The sequence below is a fragment of the Aplosporella prunicola genome (genome assembly GCF_010093885.1).
Source record: "Aplosporella prunicola CBS 121167 unplaced genomic scaffold K452scaffold_8, whole genome shotgun sequence".
Classification (NCBI taxonomy): domain Eukaryota; kingdom Fungi; phylum Ascomycota; class Dothideomycetes; order Botryosphaeriales; family Aplosporellaceae; genus Aplosporella; species Aplosporella prunicola.
The window spans coordinates 364,276-381,371 of record NW_022983536.1 but is presented as its reverse complement, the minus strand read 5'-3'; the positions used below and the strand labels follow the sequence as shown (position 1 = coordinate 381,371).

Sequence of the window (17,096 nt, the reverse complement as noted above, 5' to 3'; positions counted from 1 at the left end):
ACAAGCAGTCCATACAGAATACTTCTTTATCTTGCTACAAGACTGAGTCCTAAATATGGGTAAGAAGGTCTTAAAATTCACACCATACTATGAACATCTTGACTGGATTTCGTTTCCACTCCATACAAGAATCATTATTGCCTCGCTCGACGGTGACGGACACTAGACGTCCATTGCCCCCACTGCTCCCGTTCTTCCTGAGTCACCTAAGCTCGGCGGTCGATCCTCCACCTTCGTTCCCCACTCACTCTCCGTTTTCCCTAGCGTCAACACCAGCTTCCCTCCGTGCAAGAAGAACTCATGTCCGATCCAGTTCTTCGTGTACGGCACACCATTCAGCGTCGCCTTCTGGATATAAATGTTCTTGTACTCAGCATCAAAGTTCTCCGTACGCACAGTGGCCGTGCAATTTGTGAGCGGACTAGTGACGCTGACAGAAGGGAAGAAGGGCGGGATAATGAGATAGACATTCTGGCCCGGGTTGGGGAAGAGGCCGAGCATGGAGAATGCAGTAAAAGAGCCCATGGCACCGCTGTCGTCGTTGCCAGGCAGCCCACTCGCCGACGTGTTGAACGAGCCCGGGATGTAGGCGTGCGCGCGCCGCGCGGACAGCGCGGGTCGTCCAGCGTAGTGGTATGCGAAGACAGTGAGGAAAACGGGCTCGTTACCAATGTCGACTAGTGGGGATGTGTGGAAATAGTCGAGCCGTGAGACGAAGGCCGTGTCGCCGCCGAGAAGTGATACTAGCGTCGACATATCTTGCGGGACGTAACTGGATATGGTCAGTTTCATCCAATTATTCTGATAAAACGGGATTGGGCTTACAATATATACTCCCAGACGCTACTCTCAAACGTCTCCGAGGGATTGCTCGTCAGTGAGCACCAGCCTGCGATTGGACTGCAGGCAATGGGATCTTGATACCCCCATGTACCATTCAAGTACTTGGGCTGGAAGAAGCCGACGAAGCCCATATCTGTTCCATTGATGGTACTGTTCTGATCCGCTTTGAATAGGTTTTTCCAATTGCTTGCTCTGGCGAGATATATTTCATAGTCTCTCCCCAGCGCTTTGCCCAGCGTCGCAAGACAGAAGTCATTGTACGAATACTCCAGCGTCCGAGAAATGCTCCGAGAGTTGGTTCCAAAACCAAGGTAATCGAAATCCAGATAAGGGATGTAGTTCAAGTTCTTCCAACTGACAAGACCACCGCGGCCCTCATAGGACCACTCGAGTGGTTCGTTTTCAGCGTCGTTGACTATGGCCTCATAGGCAAGCTCCCAGTCAATACCAGTGAGGTTTTTTACGTAGGCATCGACGAGCACCACATCGGCGTTGGATCCGCCCTGAGTCCAGCCTTTGCAAAGAGCCATGCGGCAATCTGGAAGCCAACCTTCATTCTGGTAGGTGTAGAGCAAGCTTCGTATCATCCGTGACAGCGCTTTTGGATCGAGGATGGTAAGAAAAGGAAGTTGTGAGCGGAATTCGTCCCATAAGCAGTAAAACGAATCAAAATAGTCCGGGCTTTCCCAGTGCGGATTTTCTCCTGTGTAATCCTGCGGGGATATCATTGTCCGGTAGATCGCGCTCCAGAAGTTGGTTTGAAAAGTCGAGCTTACATTGCCCGGTTCTACGGTGATTGGACTCAACTTCTCTCGCCATGCATCCTTAGCCTGCCGTCTAAGGCCAGTAAAATCGTAGTCTGGTATCTCCACCTCGGCGTTCTGACATGCTTTTTCTGCGCTGATGAAACTGATTCCAACTCTGGCTAATATGATTCCATTATCCGGGCGTTGAAATCTCGCGAATCCCCCTGCTTGGAGGTAGAAGTTGTTGAAGCCCCTCGTTACAAACAGCTCTTTTGGTTCCGTTCCAGCTCGGTTGTTAACGTACACCCCACTGTCATGAACAGATGCTCCACAAAAGTCTACACATGTGTGTAGAGCGTAAGAGCCTGCGCCAAAACTAGGAAGGAAGGACCCACTGGCTTGGATCCTACCAGTGGCTTCGTCGACCTTGATACTGGCGTTTTGTCTACTAGCCCAAAGGTCGGTGAGGTCGAGCAGAATTAGAGGGCTTAGGGCGGTCCCGTTGCTCGTCGAACCTTCCGGAAACGTAAACTGATAAAGCGCAGCATGCTCGGACACAGTCATCTCAGCGCTGATGCCGCTCTCCAGTGTCAAAGCAAAGTACCCCGGCTGCGCAACTACCGAACGGTTTTTGTATGGCGTAGCGCGTGCAGCTATAGGAAAACTGCACTTGTCTAGAGCATCGTCCGGACAAATTTGGGGGAACAAAGGAAAGTTTCCGAGTGACGGGTTGCCGCCAGTCCCACTATCATGCACCGAGCTGAAGCCAGTTACATTGCTTCCGTCTGTCGAAAAGCCGCCGGTATTTTGCCCGTCCACATCCGCAACAGCTTTGGCCATGGCGTATGGAAGGGTCGCGCCGGCGAAAACGTTGCCGCCATTGTTGGAGCCTATCAGTGGATCGACGAAGTTCAAAACATCAAAAGCGTTGGTGTTTTGTGCTATAGCAAATTTTGTCGTCAACGCGAGGAGGAAGAAGACACCTTTCGACTGAAAAATATTCGTGTGGTTGGGCATGATTGCGTAGCCAAGATGGAGGCTGATAGTCCGCTTAAGGTAGGTACGATGCCATTTTAACTGGCAGTTTTGCGTCTCAACCTGTTTTGATGACGGGATCAGATCAAGGTACTACGTTTGTGACTTGCAGGGAACGTTCCGTGCGGGGTTTTGCTGCGCTGCTGGAACCATGCATGTTGTGCCCGAGTTGTACTAGGATCCGACGCAACTGATGTAACCGCGCCGGAGGCACCGCGATGATAACACATTCGTGCCGGTCTTAACGTCCGTCACCGACAAGCGATATTCACCATATAGCGAGACGGAGAAGGATACAAGCAGTCCCTATAGAACACTCCTTGTCTACTTATAAGCCCAAGTCCTAGATTGGAGTGAGAAGGTTTTATGGCGCACACACACTATAAGTATCTTGTCTAGATTTTTCCTCTTGCTCCGTGCAAGTGTCATTATCTCGCAAGACGGTGAATCTCGCTTGACAGTGACGGACGTTACAACGGTCAAAGGGGCAGATATTGTTCTAAATTTTATGCTCCTCGTGGACAATACACCAAACCACGAGTGCATTCCTGAATAATTTCCTTTGATTTTTATAGTTGATTCAGGCAAACCCCGGAGTCTACCACTCCCAATCTTCTTGCAGCCGGCGCCCTAAACCGTGGTCGAACCGGATAGGTCCACGTCCACGTACAAGGTGTCACTGTTATACGAGATCACCCAGGTTTTGTCTTCGTGACGAAAGGGCAAATTTCGAAGATTCCGTCGAGGTCCTTGAGGTCGGGACCGATAGCCGCGATTATAGAGAAGGGATGCATTTAAGGAGAGAAAGAGTGACTTTCCAAAATGACAGTGGATTTTGTTTGATGGTGTATGTAGAATGGAGCCAGGGAGCAAGATGTTGCGAGTGTTTGTTTGCTTACTCGATTCTTTCTAGGTCGGACCATAGGAGTGAGTTGAGCGCACTAGTTGACACTACGGGTGAAGGAAAATCTTGGTTTGGCTTTTGGAAGAATGGCTATTCGCGAGATACTTATGCTTGCTAGCTAGGCACCTTGTCAAGCCGGGATAATAAGATGGGTCCATGGTATGATCGCAGGACCTGTATCTGCTCTTCGCAAGGATTGCTTCTATCATTATCGACAAATAAGCCACCTATGCTTGCTGGTCATGTAGTTGATCTCTGGCCTACTCCACACGCCAGTTTTGGAACCAGATATCGGCCATCGTTGCCAGTGATTCCGCCATTCTCTCTTAGGTTCTTGTTTCTTTGATCATAACTGTGCGTGACCTTGACGCTTAGGCTCGTTGTTCGTAAATCGTTGAGAAAGGCCTCAAATGCGCAGTACAGAAGACCTGCTTCTCACACCATCGAAGAGGCAAGTGTTGTCGACGGGAATGTATTGCTTGGTGATCACTTTGATGACCTCCTGCGAAACGATACCACCCACAAGTGCTGAAATGTTGTGCAATTCAGCACCACCAGCGCGGGTTCTGAAGAAATATGTTAGACTTTCTTCAACCAAGGACGAAGATATGACTTACAGCTCCTGGCAATATTCTTCCAAAGCATTGTAATCAACATCCCGGGGTTCTCCGGTCTCATCCTTGTCTCCCACCTCCTTCAAGAAGGCGCCCAGTATCTGGCGTGCAAGTTTCTTCATATTGGCAATATCGATCTCAAGGTTAGCATCCTGGGCGCCCGGTAATCTCAGCCCGTCCCATGCCTGTAACGCGACATAGAGCAAGAACAACGACTCTGGGTTCTGCAGGCCCATCCACCCAGCCAAGTTTGATGCCGTTTCTTTGTCCCACTGAAAAGGATTGAGCTGGAAGGGCCGGCCACGCACGAGCTTAATGTGTCCGGCATTTTTACAGAAGGCTTCGATTTCCTTTTCTGGGATGGGGCTGGGATACTGAATTTGCATTTGCAAATCGTGGACAATAGAGGCGACTTCGGTAAGATCGGCACGCGCTTTCGACTTGTAGACGTTTTGCAAAGTGATATAATCGGCGGACTGGGCCTTCATATCTGGCAACGACCCAGGGAGCGGAAGCTGCGAGTGCTTTTTGTAAAAAATGGACATGGCATGCGCGATGAGCCAGAAGCTGGCAGACTGGATAATTCGTTAGCGACATCGTTTGCGCTATTCTGAGGAGCATCTGAATACTCACCTCTTTCGTGAGGTTTTTGCATTCTTCGGACTCAAACACTTCCCTGACAGCGCTGCTTGCTTGCGCCGGGTTTAGGCTTTTCAAGACCGCTCCAACGGCCTCATCGAAGTTCTCCTCTCCGCCTTCCGGGTTGTTCGTCCGTGTACCCTTTCGCACCATCTCACGAAATTCGGTCTTCTCCTTGTAATTTTGCGGCGCCTTGCCACCATGTGTCTGCTTCCATTCCTCTAAGTAGTTCAGTAGCAACAGAACGTACGGTACGTGGCCATGCTCGTGATCGCTCATCGCTTCCAAATTGTTCGTCTTCTGCGCCGCGAGCTGTGACAATTCTGGCCATGGCGCGAGTAAGCGCAAGTCGGTAGTCGATTCGGCTGGAGGGTGTGTGTCAACGATGGGGAATGCTGGCGGTAAATGGATAGAGAAGTGGCCGTAGTATCCTATGCTGTGGACGTAAAACGTCGCAACGGCAGCCTTGCTAGCATGCAAACTTATTTTTTCGAGGACGGAGTTTGAGACTGGAGCGGTAACGATGATGAGTGTGTAGGGATTCAAAGTGGACGGTTGTTCTATGAAAGACTCCACGGACTATGATACGATTAGCAGCCGTACCCCCGTGGTGTGAATTGTATGGCATACCTGGTTGATGTAGTGACCTTGGACATCTGGGTTAAGCTCCTTCAGAAGGTTACAAGTATGCTGTGCTCTCGAACCACCGAGGTGCTCATTCTCAAGAAAGAAGTTCACCCCCAAATCTGCTTCGGTCACTTCAGCGGAATCGAGAATGGTGAATTGTCCGATGCCTGCTAATGTCAGCAGCTATAGATTGGAGAAGAGTAGGAGCCAAATACCAGGCAGGACCAAATTCTTCAGTGTCTCAACGCCTACGACACCTGGACCGGAGTTGATGAGAAGGATGTGGGCATCCTCGAGAGCTTGCTGGCCGCTGGCGGCCCACAGGCGGAGCTGCCTGTCGTACTTCTTCTCCTTTGACGATGGGCCGTGGAGAGGCGGAGGGGTGGTGCCGGTCATGGTTGTGAGAGAGACAATCTTGGAGGGGGGATGTTTGGTGGGTAGGTACCTAGCTTGAGCTTGCGGCGCGTTTGCCTGGCGTCATTCAAGCAGATGGATGCCCGCCGACTCGCCGACCCTCGGGCCGGGCCAGTTCCTCCCGACAAGGCTGTTGGCCACGCTATCGCGCTACCCGGATCAAGGTCCATACGTGGTAGGTAGCTCTAGGAGTACGCCTTTTCCGTAGCGCATGCCTATCGAATAAATATACATCTCCTTAAGGATATTGAATTGAGAGTGTATCACTTTCTAGTTACCTCTATGCAGGATCCCAGCACACGTGCTTTCTAAGCGGATCAAATATCTACAGAAAGAGGTCCAAGAGCAGAAGACGAAGGCTGACACGCAACCTCCAAGTTTACTCGTAGGCGAAGACTTACCAAATTTTAGGAGTCAGTCTGTGAGCCATGACTGTACCTGAAACTCAAGGTTTCTATATGTATACGCAGCCATCTATATAGCTGTATATACATCTTCATCATCGGCTCAGATCATGCTCCACTACGTACCTCTACTCGCCATGCGGAATGCTACGTTGTGTGACATTTCTCGAACCGTCGCACTTCCATTTCTATCGGGCGCGTGCACCTCTTCAGCTGACGTCCTACAACATCGCCTTGCTTCTCAACACATCGTCAACCAGTTTGACCGCCGCGTCCGCCGATCCGTAACTGGCCTGGTAGCCATAGCCGCCATGACCGTAATTATGCACTGTCCAGACGCCCTCAATACGCTCCTTTTCAACACGCGGGCCGCCCTCGCGCATCGGCCGCAACCCGACACCGTGCCGGACGATACTCAGCTTCTCGATGCCGCCGCCATCAGTCAGTGTTGGACACAGCTCCACGGCGCGCCGCATAATGCGGACGGCAAGGTTTGGGTCCGGCTGTGATTCCCAGGAATTCTTCTGCATGCAGCCGCCCAGGATAGTACCACCGCCCGCGGCGCGTTGCATCATGTACACGACCTCGTCCCCGCCGTCGTCTGTCCCTGACGAACTGGCCATGACGCCGGGATCGTTGCGCACGATGACGATCTGCCCACGACCTGGGTACACGGTGGGGTCAGCGACGCCGCCGAGCGTGCGCGCAGCCAGGCCGGTGCAATTGACGACTACATCAGCCGGCGCTCCGCTGTGGTGCAGGCGTGCGGCGTCGGCGACGTGGGCGACGTCAGCGCGCGCGAAGCGGGCGCCGCGCGCCAGGCATTGGCTCACAAGCCAGGGCAGGTAGATGGCAGTGTTGATGCAGACGGAGGTGAAGGCAGTGGCCGAGTCAATGCCGGGCGGCAGTTGGTGCTTGGGCAGCACACGGAAGTTGGGGACCACGTCTTTCCACCACGGGTTGGCCTTAAGCAACTCGGCGAACCAGTCACCCGTCACGGAGCCGAGGTCCTTGGCACGGTTGTGCAGAACGGCCTCTTGGAAATGGATGGCAGCCGAGGGATCATTGGCCGCGAGACGTTGCAGCTCGGGCCAGGTGTTGCGCTCGTAGAGGGCGAGGGCGGAGCCGGGGGGTCCGACGCTGGGGAAGGGTGTGTGTGAATTAGGTTTCTTAGGTGAAGATGTCAACGGAAGACTCACGGCAAGTAGTTGGCACCGGCCCAGGGCGAGGCGTAGTTTATATCATAGTCGCCGGGCATATGCTTAGCGACAACGGTGACGACGTAGGCCGGGTTTTTGGCTAGTTGCAGGGCGGTGGTGAGGCCGACGACGCCAGCGCCCAGGACGACGATGTTGTGGGAGGAGGGGGACATGGCAGCGGACAATGGGCAATGGTAACAAACAGACAGAACAACAACCAGACAGAACAGAAACGAAGCTAGGTAGGTATGTATACATATAATAATTGGATAGGTACTTTTTACTATCTATAACTCTTCGGCTTCGCTCTCCTCCCGCCGGCCGAGCGGTGTGAGATTCTGCCAGGCGCCAACCCAACGCGCCAAGCTCGGACCCCTGGGCTGGACAAGAGCTGCGCAGCGTCATTCAAAGGGAGAACAGTGAAGCTGTTGCTGTGAAAGCGAGACGCGGCTCCCATCCTCCACGTCGCCGCCCCCTCCTCTCTCCCCTCCCGCCGTCCCTCCGCCCTCTCCTCCGCCTCTCACCCTTGGTTTCGCCCTGCCCCTTCGATGCTGCACTCCTGCTAGCCCTGTCTCTCCCGCTGCCAAAATGCCCTCTCGCAATTCTGACGACGAGTTCCCTCTGCTGGCCGCCATGGGCCTGTACGCCGCAGACATCCTGGGCGATGGTACGCTCCCCCGCCCCGCTCTTCCCCGCGCCCATTGGGCTAACCGTTGTCCCCAGGTAACTGCTTGTTCAATGCCTTGTCCGACCAAATGTACGGCGACCCGGCCCAGCACCTGCAAATCCGCCTCGACACCGTTCAGCACATGCGCTCGCACGCCGACTACTACAAGCAGTTCATCGTCGTCAACCCCGGCGGCGGCACCCGTAGAAACCCCAAAAGAAAAAATGTTGGCACCTACTCCGCCCCCGCCGCCTCACTATCGCCCACGCCCGACGAGATCGACCATGCCTTTGAGCAGCACCTCGAGTCCATGGCGCGAGGCGGAACCTGGGGTGACAACATCGAGATCCAGGCCTTTGCCGAGACGTACAACCTCGACGTCAAAATATATCAGAGGGATTTTGCCTATGTCATCTCGCCCAAGGCCGAGGCCGACGCCAGGCAGGTTCTTCACATCGCATACCACGTGAGTTGGCACGCATGGGCTGCTTCGGATGCCGTGGCTGACTTTGTCGCAGAACTGGGAGCATTATTCTTCTATACGAAATCTCAACGGGCCCCACACCGGGCCTCCGGAAGTCAGGATGCGGGCCATCAGCCCTGGCACGGAGCAAAAGCAAAAAGAAAGGCTGGCAAACACTTCAATGGTCCTACCATGGCAGATTGAGGTTGTGTCAAAGTCTCTCCCGTTCTTGACGGACAAGCTTACCATCAAGAAGGCTCTTGAAGAATGCAAGGGTGACGTCAATAATGCCGTCTCCCAGCTGCTCGACGACGATGCAGGCAACACTTCGTCTGCTCAAGAGAGCTCCAGCATTGAGCGGGAGCCCGACAGCGATGACGATGACATTTACGGCCCTAACAAGAGGAGAGAGCGGCGATTGAACCGTGCTACAAAGCACAAATCTCACCAGGACCGTCTCATCTCCCACCTCGCTGCCCAAGACGGCTCGCAGCTTTCCACTGCCAGCACCGACTCGCCTAGGTCGAGTGGTCCAGGCACTCCACAGTCGACAGCTCTTGAGGCTCCTGATTCCGACGATGAGCAACCGTCGCACTCGGATGCCGAAGAGCCGCCAGCGCCACCTTCACCTAAGCCACAGCAAGGTCCCAGGCGGATCAGACTCACTATGCCCAGACCTCCAGAAGAGCTAGCAGCTGTCCAAGCGGCTGCCAAGACACAGCAGAAGCAGCTTGGTCCACAGCAGACGAAAAAAGTCTCGGCTCGTCAGCAAAAAGACATGAAGAAGCAGGCTCAGAAAGCTGCTCGTAAAGAGCGCCAGAAGGCCGCAAGCAAGTCTCCGGCAACAACCACGCTTCCCATCATCACAAAGTCCAATGGCACGTCTCCTCCTACTGCTGGCATCAAGGAGCTTTACGTCTAAAACCTATCCACTCACACATCGAGCGGCATGACCCACCCTCACGACACACAAGTCTTTGATACCCTCATCACAACATCATCTCCCTTGGCCGCACTCATGCTCGGGTTTCGTGCGCCCGCAGGGGCCATCTTCTTGATTGTTTTCCTCGCGCATTGGTGTTTATAGCGAAAGCATGGCGACGGCGTTAAACATAGTGTTCTTGTTGTCACATCTTCCTTTTTTTCCATTTCCTTTTTCTGACAGATTCGCGCCTTCATCAAGCGTGAATTTCTTGCATCAAGCGACTGCCACGGCAGTCTCGCATGGACTGGGACAGGCAGGCATCACTCGGCAGCATTTGGGGGAATCTGAAGTCACGACTTGGGCGGCTTACTCTTCTTTTCGTCTTTTGTGTTTTGACTCCCTTCTTGTTTCTCTTTTTATCTATTATCACCCCGACCCCCTTTTGTCATCATTTGGACGCGAGAGATAGCCAAGAGAATGCAACGCAAGCGCTGCAGCCGCGATCCGCTCCGGACGCATCTCTGCCTCTCTGCGTCTTTCACCCTCGAAAAAAACAAGGCGTTATAAAGGCAAGGCAAGGCACGGCGCACATCTCATACACGACGGGTCTCAGGGGCGAGATATATATGCACACACGGTGTCATCATGGGGCGGTGGCGCCAGAACATTACGTCGGGGAAGCATCCCATAACCTCGTCCTTTACTTCTTCCTCTTAGCGTCGGCATATAGACAGACACTCTGCATGCGGCCGGGCAGGCGTTGGCTGCTCGGTTGTGGAGACTGGCAGGCGGGCGGGCTGCGCGCTGCACGAAGCGGCGCAATGCGTGGATGGAACGAATATATTGTGGACGGGCGCTTTTGGGTGTGCATGTTTGTGCGTGCGTGATGTTGCCAGTGACTGTCCTGTTGGGCCCTGGATATATATATGTTGCTCATCCCACAAGGTGTCAATTCTGTATGAATATGAGTTAACCTTACACCTTCTTACCTACTCGTGCCCTCGTAAAAAAAATTCCGCACCGGACGTGTCCCTTTATTTCCATATATGCATACCACTTCGCCTTCTTTTCTATAAAAAGGAACTACTGGTAGGTATAGTGGCCCTCATTTAAGAGGCGACCAAGGAGAGGACAAAACAAATCATAAAGATAAATTACCCGAGACCTTCTAGTGTTGTGTCCGCTTACTATGCCCTTTGAGGCTCTGCCTTCAGAATATCTCATTACCCGCCTCCTTTGCCTGACGATCTCAATATTGATCGGTCTCTCAGACTATTGCCTCATAGAAGTTTTGCGATGTGAGTCGATGCCTAGATCCGGGTGTTGGTAGGGTGGGGCGGAGTTCGTCGCAGGAGGGAGGTCGAAGGTATGTACGTGGCGTCGGCTCCGCCCTGCGGCAAGTTTAGCCGGCCTGGGGTTGGTCTCGGCTTATGATGCACCCTCTCGTCGCCAGCAGTCGCGCAAACGACGGCCTGCCTTGTCACTGCGCGACATCTCACACCTCCCTGGACCCTACTGTTCTCTCTGGTCTGCGCCAAAAGACTCAAACCTCCGTGTCGCTGAGGGCGTCCAGCCATGTGACTTGTTGTCCCAACCTACTAGCCCACCGCTCGCTCACTCGGCCAAATACGTGACGCATCATGGGTCAAGGTTACTCACTCACCACCCTGTCGGCCGGGGCTGCCGGTATTGACGTGCCAGAGCTTGCCGACTTGACCTATGAGAAGTCACTGGGCAATGCGCGCTTTATGAAATGCGTCCGCGGTCGGCACAAGGATGGACTGGTTGTCGCAAAGGTTGTTATGAAGCCTTATGCGAGCATGAAACTAGATGAATATGTCAAGGCATTGCTGGGTAAGATCTTACTTACCGCTCTGAGTTGGAACCCGGACCTAACCTGCCAAATAGATGAACGAAAGCTCCTCTCTGAGGTGCCAAACGCCCTGGCGTACCATCGCATCCTAGAGACTAGTACCAATGGTTATCTTGTCCGGCAGTTTATCCACAGTTCCCTTTATGATCGCATTAGGTGTGTCATCCAAGTTGCTCAGAGCAGAGACCTCTGAGATGCTAATAGTGGCAGTACCCGTCCATTCCTCGAAGACGTCGAGAAGAAATGGCTCGCTTTCCAGCTGCTATGCGCTGTAAGGGATTGCCATGCTCGCAACATCCATCATGGAGACATCAAGACAGAAAATTTGTTGGTCACTTCATGGAACTGGCTCTACTTGACCGACTTTTCTTCATCATTCAAGCCCACTTATCTGCCGGAAGACAATCCGGCTGACTTTTCTTTCTACTTCGACACCTCCGGCCGGCGCACGTGCTATCTAGCTCCGGAACGGTTCCTTAGTGCTGGATCTCAGCCTGATGGTTCCGGCCAGGTAGACTGGGCCATGGACATGTTCAGTGTCGGTTGCGTCATAGCAGAGTTGTTCCTTGAAACTCCCATTTTCTCCTTGAGCCAGCTTTTCAAGTACCGCCAGGGAGAATACGACCCGTACCATACACATCTCCAGAAAATAGATGACAAAGATATCCGCGAGATGGTATCGCATATGATCAAGCTCGATCCAAATGGACGATATTCAGCAGAGGAATGTCTTAGTTTCTGGCGTCGGAGAGCATTCCCAGATTACTTCTCCAGCTTCCTTCACCAGTATATGTATTCGATTACGGATCCCTCCGCGGGCCGAGGACCTATTACTGCTGGCAACGAAAACTTTGGAGAGGCTGATGAGAGAATTGATAAGGTCTACAATGACTTTGACAAGATATCCTATTTCCTGGGTTATGATATGGAGAATGCCAACCGTAGGACCATCGGTAATGCGTTCTCATTGCGCAGCAATCTGTTTCCTCTCCACATCGATATTCCAAATTACCGGCATCAAGCATCAGGTTCTGCCAACAATAAGGTGGATGACGGCACTCTCATCTTCCTCACCCTTGTGGTTGGCTCGTTGCGGAGCACCGCCAGAGCCACTGCGCGAATTCGAGCATGCGAGCTTCTTTTGGCGTTTGCCGAAAGAATCACGGACGAGGCAAAGCTTGACCGCATTCTTCCGTATGTGACGGTTCTACTCAACGATAAAACCGAGCTTGTCAGAGTCGCAGCGCTTCGTACAATGACACAAGTTCTCGCAATGGTTTCGGTCGTCTCGCCCATTAACGCTTATGTCTTTCCTGAATACGTTCTTCCGCGACTGGATCCATTTCTTCCGGGACACAAATCCGAGCCAAGTCCACTCCTTCGCGCAACATATGCTTCGTGTTTGGCTACACTGGCGACCACTGCGTCTAGGTTTCTAGATATGATGCAAGCCCTTCGGGCTGATGGATCACTCCCAACGAACGACCCGGAGGCGGAGGAGGATGTCATGAGCCGTTCAACGTATCAAACTTTGTTCGACATATCCCGCGAAGATCTTATTTCCAAGTTCGAGATCCAAACCAAAGCATTGCTCACTGATAGCGACCCATCGGTGCGCCGTGCTTTCTTGGGCTCAGTATCCAGTCTCTGCGTCTTTTTTGGAAGCACTAAAGCCAACGATGTAATCCTTAGCCATCTCAACACTTATCTCAATGATCGAGATTGGATGCTAAAGTGTGCTTTTTTCGAAACAATCGTAGGCGTGGCGACCTACGTTGGTGGTGCTAGCTTGGAAGAATTCATCCTTCCACTTATGGTGCAAGCATTAACCGACCCAGAAGAGTTTGTTGTAGAGAAAGTGCTCCGGTCACTATCTGCAATGGCGGAACTCGGTCTATTTCAACGCTCCAGAACCTGGGAACTGGTAGATATCGTTGCTCGACTAACGATGCACCCCAACGTATGGATTCGCGAGGCGGCAGCAGAGTTTATTTCCTCTGCCACAAAATACCTCTCGATTGCAGACATCCACAGCATCATCATGCCACTTATACAGCCCTACATGAAGATAAAGCCCTCAGTAATTACTGAACTGAAGCTATTGGAAAATTTGCACAAGCCTATTTCTAGGCTCGTGCTCGACATGGCTCAAACATGGGTTACATCGGCTGATAAAGGCCTGTTCTGGAGATCAGCACGAGAACAACGGACTTTCTCTTTCAGTGCCATTGAGGAGACTGTACCAGCTATTTCGGGCAGGGAACTGGGCCCCAAGACTCTTAGCAAGATACCCAAAAACGACGAAGATGAGCAATGGCTCAAGAAGCTGCGGAATGCTGGCATGACTCACGAAGATGAATTCAAGCTAGTAGCTCTTCGCGAGTATATCTGGCGCGTCGCCCATCGCAGAAAGCAAGATAACAAGGACACACCTCAGTCAAAGTTCAACACTATCATCCCTCTCAAAGATCTTGGAATCACTCCACAGACAATTTTCTTCGATCACAATCAGACAATTTTCGATGAAGTGGTTACTGAAAGAAGAAAATCGGAAGTCAACATGCCGAACACGATTGCAGATGCATTGCGTGATGCTTCAGCGCCGGCTGAAGATGCACTCTCGAGAAGGAGAAGGTCGCACATCAACAGCCACCTCGAACGCCAGGCGCAAGATGACCAAACACAAGCAAGACCCACGCCGCTTAGGTCACCCTCGCTGTCTCCCTCACCAGGAGGAGCGCAAAGCCCTCCGGATGTGCCCAGTTCTGATTCTGAAAACCGTCGAATCAGCGTTCAGATTCCGCGGATACGTGCCAGAGATAACGAAATAGTCGGCTCTCCATCTTCCATCACTTCTAGGCACGAACACAACTCGGATAGAAGGTCCAGTGCTATGAGTCTGATGCACAGAGGCCAGACAGGCAGTAAAGCTAACGCAGAAACCGGAACTACATCAGCCAATGCCTTCGGCAAGGTTGATAGTGTTGCTGAAGGACGAGACGAGATAACTGGACGCTCCAAATCTCCTCTTGCAATCGCCCAAGAACAACACAAGAACGATCCAGAGAAAATCAAGTTCCAAGCAGCGCATTCATATACCGGCCATGACCCGACTATTCTCAGACTTCTTGATTCCGTCTATCTCGAGAACTTCCCTGTCGACAATGTCGAATTTGGTCCACTGGTGAACCCAATCAGCCGGAGACAGCCAATCAAACGGGGAAGTGGTCAGCCAACATCAACACCATGGCGGCCTGAAGGTACTCTTGTCGCTATGATGGGAGAACACACAGCGGGCATTTCCCGAGTCCTTGTTTCGCCAGACCACGCCTTCTTCATTACCAGTTCGGACGACGGAACAATCAAAGTTTGGGATGCATCGCGCCTTGAACGTAACATCACCCATCGCTCACGTGCAACACACAAGCATGCGGACAAGGTAAAGATCACAAGTCTAACATTCGTGGAAAATACACATTGCTTCGTCAGCACTGGCGACGATGGCAGCGTGCAAGTTGTCAAAATCGACTACAGCGAGATCCAGAGCGGCGCTGGTGTCAGCACCCGCTACGGAAAGCTCAAGGTTCTACGGGATCATAAGTTGGAGAAAGGTCAACACGCCGTCTGGTCGCACCACTACAAGTCCGAAAACCAATCTGTCTTGCTGCTGGCGACGAATACTTCGGATGTCATCGCGTTAGACCTGCGCACGATGAGCACCCTCTACACCTTGTCCAATCCTCTGCACCATGGTGCGCCTGCATGCTTCGTTACGGATCGCAAGCATCATTGGCTTCTGCTCGGCACCACTCACGGCGTTCTCGATCTCTGGGACCTACGTTTCAAAATGCGCCTCCGAGCTTGGGGTTTCCCAGGTGGAGCACCCATCCACCGTATTACCCTGCAGCATGTCAAGTCATCACGCAAGCCGAAGTTCATCATTTCGGGTGGCACTGGAAGCGCGGACATAACAGTCTGGGACTTGGAGAAGGTCATTTGCACAGCCGTATACCGGACCAGTGTGTTTAAGGAGACGTCTTCGTCCCGGAACTACACCCTCCTCGACTTAGATGAGGAGCGCCCAGGCGGTATGCTTGGTCGCTTCGCCGCATCTATCGAGTCCACCAGCGGTAGCGGTGCGGACCGCAGTGTTCGCAGCCTAGCTCTAGGCTCCGATGATGGCAATGACTTCCTGCTCAGCACCGGCCCCGACTGGAAAGTCCGTTACTGGGACACCAGCCGACCAGAAAACTCAGCCGTAGTATCCGGTTTGGAACCCGAGGACTCGAAGCCCGCATACACGACACTACCGCCCTCGGCACCCAACCCTGAGACGGCGATCGTGCAGGAAAAGATTTTCCGGCCACAGCCGCACTTGCCCGACAATGATCCCTCGGGCAAGGGAAAGCAGGGTAGTAGCAGGGCGGCTGCGAGCCCGTCTCCTGCACGCCGGGGTCAGACGTCTGGACGTGGCAGCAGAGAGAATTTAAGGAGTTTGCAGCAGCATCAGTTGCTTAGAGGCCATCTGGACAATATTTCGGATGTGGCCCTGTTGGAGCAGCCGTATGGCATGGTGATCAGCGTGGACAGGTCGGGTGTGGTGTTTGTGTTCCAGTAGAAAGGCTGGTATCAGGCGTGTGAGAAAGAGTTGGTGATAGATATTGAGATGATGCGGATTGAATGATGGCTCTTAGAATGTCATGTTTTGCGCATGTATTGCATTTGTACTGCGTGAGTGATTGTTGTTTTGCGATGTGCTGTTGCTCTCTTGCATATAGTTAATCGTAGGAGTAGTGAACGGGCCAAGCATCCGCTGTTAGGCAAAATCAAATCTAGCGTCAACCTGACAATCAGTTGACGTTTATCGATGACGTTACCTGCCCCATGAACCACGGATGCGACGCGGGGATGTGGCGCAATGATCGACGTTTAGGCCGCGGCGGGAGAGGCGCAGACTCGAGCAAAAGGATGCCCGAAAAGCCCGCTTGCGCCTCCCAAGCCGCCTTCTTTGCTCAACAGAGAGATTGGGTTGCGTGCGGCCGGAAACGGCAAGCCGTGAAATTCGCGAGTCTGAAGACAATGGAACATGGATTGCGAGGGTGTGGTTTTTGTGTATATAGAGCACAAGAATCGAGCCTCGAGATGGGGAAGACGGAGGAGACCATGTCCATATGAAGAAAAAAGGTACCTGCTGGACCCTGGCACCCTGACACCCTGGCAGAGATTCGTCGGACGCGCGCACGTGCGGATCGCGCCGAAGGCGGTGAAATATTTAGCGCGGCGCGTTCTTGACTTTGGCGTCAGACGCTCGCTCCTTCATCTTTCCTTCTCCCCAGAACCCCACGTCTGCCATCCCCATCCCGGTCGCGGTACGTGACTCGCTCATCTACCGCCTTAACACGTCTTCTCTCTCATGTCCTCTACCATCCGCCCGGCTGATTTCCACGCTTTTCGCACCCCTCTCCCCCGCGTCGCGGTCGCTTGATGCTCTTGTCAACAACCTTTGGCTTTTATCATGGAGGACTACTCCGAAATGGTAGGCGCATCTCCATTTAATCTTTGAACCTTTGTCGCGTACGTACTAATAGTGCCTAGGACTGGTCCTTCACCAAGCCCGATGGTGTTGCGCCTTCCGCCGCGACTGCGAATGCGACACTGGACCCCGACAGGAGCGACATGGTACGTCACCCCCACTCTGGCTGCGCAAACCTGTCACTCACCTAGGATTCACTGACAATATGAT

The 17,096-nt window shown here is 52.8% G+C and overlaps 5 protein-coding genes across 5 annotated transcripts; 2 read left to right on the top strand and 3 right to left on the bottom strand.

Annotated features, from left to right (window-relative positions):
* Positions 1-6: 6 nt before the first annotated feature.
* On the bottom strand, positions 7-2,621 carry K452DRAFT_246972 (glycoside hydrolase family 92 protein). The gene is made up of 2 exons (XM_033538039.1): positions 826-2,621; positions 7-772 (listed from the first exon to the last, which is right to left on the bottom strand). The coding sequence occupies exons 1-2, from the start codon at positions 2,604-2,606 to the stop codon at positions 163-165; spliced, it is 2,391 nt and encodes a 796-aa protein (XP_033399380.1). The 5' UTR covers positions 2,607-2,621; the 3' UTR covers positions 7-162.
* A 1,313-nt stretch (positions 2,622-3,934) lies between these two features.
* On the bottom strand, positions 3,935-5,804 carry K452DRAFT_224574 (uncharacterized protein; the record flags this gene model as incomplete). Its single annotated transcript, XM_033536695.1, has 5 exons — positions 3,935-4,094; positions 4,146-4,717; positions 4,776-5,360; positions 5,412-5,575; positions 5,624-5,804. 5 exons carry the CDS (start codon positions 5,802-5,804, stop codon positions 3,935-3,937), a joined length of 1,662 nt encoding a protein of 553 aa, XP_033399379.1.
* Positions 5,805-6,059: 255 nt separating this feature from the next.
* On the bottom strand, positions 6,060-7,696 carry K452DRAFT_350117 (uncharacterized protein). Its single transcript, XM_033545635.1, has 2 exons — positions 7,426-7,696; positions 6,060-7,366 (listed from the first exon to the last, which is right to left on the bottom strand). The coding sequence occupies exons 1-2, from the start codon at positions 7,596-7,598 to the stop codon at positions 6,448-6,450; spliced, it is 1,092 nt and encodes a 363-aa protein (XP_033399378.1). The 5' UTR covers positions 7,599-7,696; the 3' UTR covers positions 6,060-6,447.
* Positions 7,697-8,013: 317 nt separating this feature from the next.
* Positions 8,014-9,477, top strand: K452DRAFT_224082 (uncharacterized protein; the record flags this gene model as incomplete). The annotated part of the gene is made up of 3 exons (XM_033536669.1): positions 8,014-8,092; positions 8,149-8,558; positions 8,611-9,477. 3 exons carry the CDS (start codon positions 8,014-8,016, stop codon positions 9,475-9,477), a joined length of 1,356 nt encoding a protein of 451 aa, XP_033399377.1.
* Positions 9,478-10,961: 1,484 nt separating this feature from the next.
* Positions 10,962-16,133, top strand: K452DRAFT_317131 (uncharacterized protein). Its single transcript, XM_033544033.1, has 3 exons — positions 10,962-11,334; positions 11,389-11,509; positions 11,564-16,133. Exons 1-3 carry the CDS (start codon positions 11,121-11,123, stop codon positions 15,969-15,971), a joined length of 4,743 nt encoding a protein of 1,580 aa, XP_033399376.1. The 5' UTR covers positions 10,962-11,120; the 3' UTR covers positions 15,972-16,133.
* Positions 16,134-17,096: the final 963 nt, after the last annotated feature.